This window comes from Bison bison, unplaced genomic scaffold, assembly GCF_000754665.1.
Source record: "Bison bison bison isolate TAMUID 2011002044 unplaced genomic scaffold, Bison_UMD1.0 scf7180017855360, whole genome shotgun sequence".
Classification (NCBI taxonomy): domain Eukaryota; kingdom Metazoa; phylum Chordata; class Mammalia; order Artiodactyla; family Bovidae; genus Bison; species Bison bison.
In genome coordinates, this window is record NW_011485933.1 from 125,913 (window position 1) to 126,358 (window position 446).

At 63.9% G+C, this 446-nt stretch overlaps 1 protein-coding gene across 1 annotated transcript in view; it reads right to left on the reverse strand.

The window, feature by feature from the left end:
* Window positions 1–446, reverse strand: part of LOC105002202 (E3 ubiquitin-protein ligase synoviolin-like) — a 1,745-nt gene that overhangs the window by 216 nt on the left and 1,083 nt on the right. The window contains exon 3 of the mRNA XM_010858742.1: window positions 1–357. Within this exon, the coding sequence (XP_010857044.1) occupies window positions 1–357 (357 nt within the window). The remainder of the gene's footprint in view (window positions 358–446) is intronic.

Here is a 446-nt window from a genome sequence, read left to right on the forward strand (position 1 = left end):
CAGAAGGGGCACCCAGGTTCTAGGCAGAGTTTCCTGTCTCTTGTTGCCCCCAGAAGCATGCAGAAGGAAACGCGGGGTGCGGGGTACCTGCAGGCCAGGAGGTCGGGTGGTCCTGGAGGTTGTGCATGGGGCTGGGTGCGGGCAGTGAGCAAGGCTACAGAATGGCTCAGGCAGCAAGTTGCCAAGCGGAGGGCTTCGGGGCTCCCCTGGCTGTCCAGAGCCCGTTTCTCCTTCAGGTCCCGGGAGGCGGCGGGGGGCTGGCAGGCTCTGTGGCCTGGGAGCTGAGGTGAGCGCAGGGGTACAGGAGGTGATCTGGGGTCTGTGGGCCACAGTCCCTGCTTCCACCTGCCAGGTCTCCTTGAAAACAGAGGGGGCTTTTCTAGGACACTGTCAGCAGGGAGCTGGGCCCTGAAATGGCCCTGTACCCCCGTTTCTGTGGAGATCGG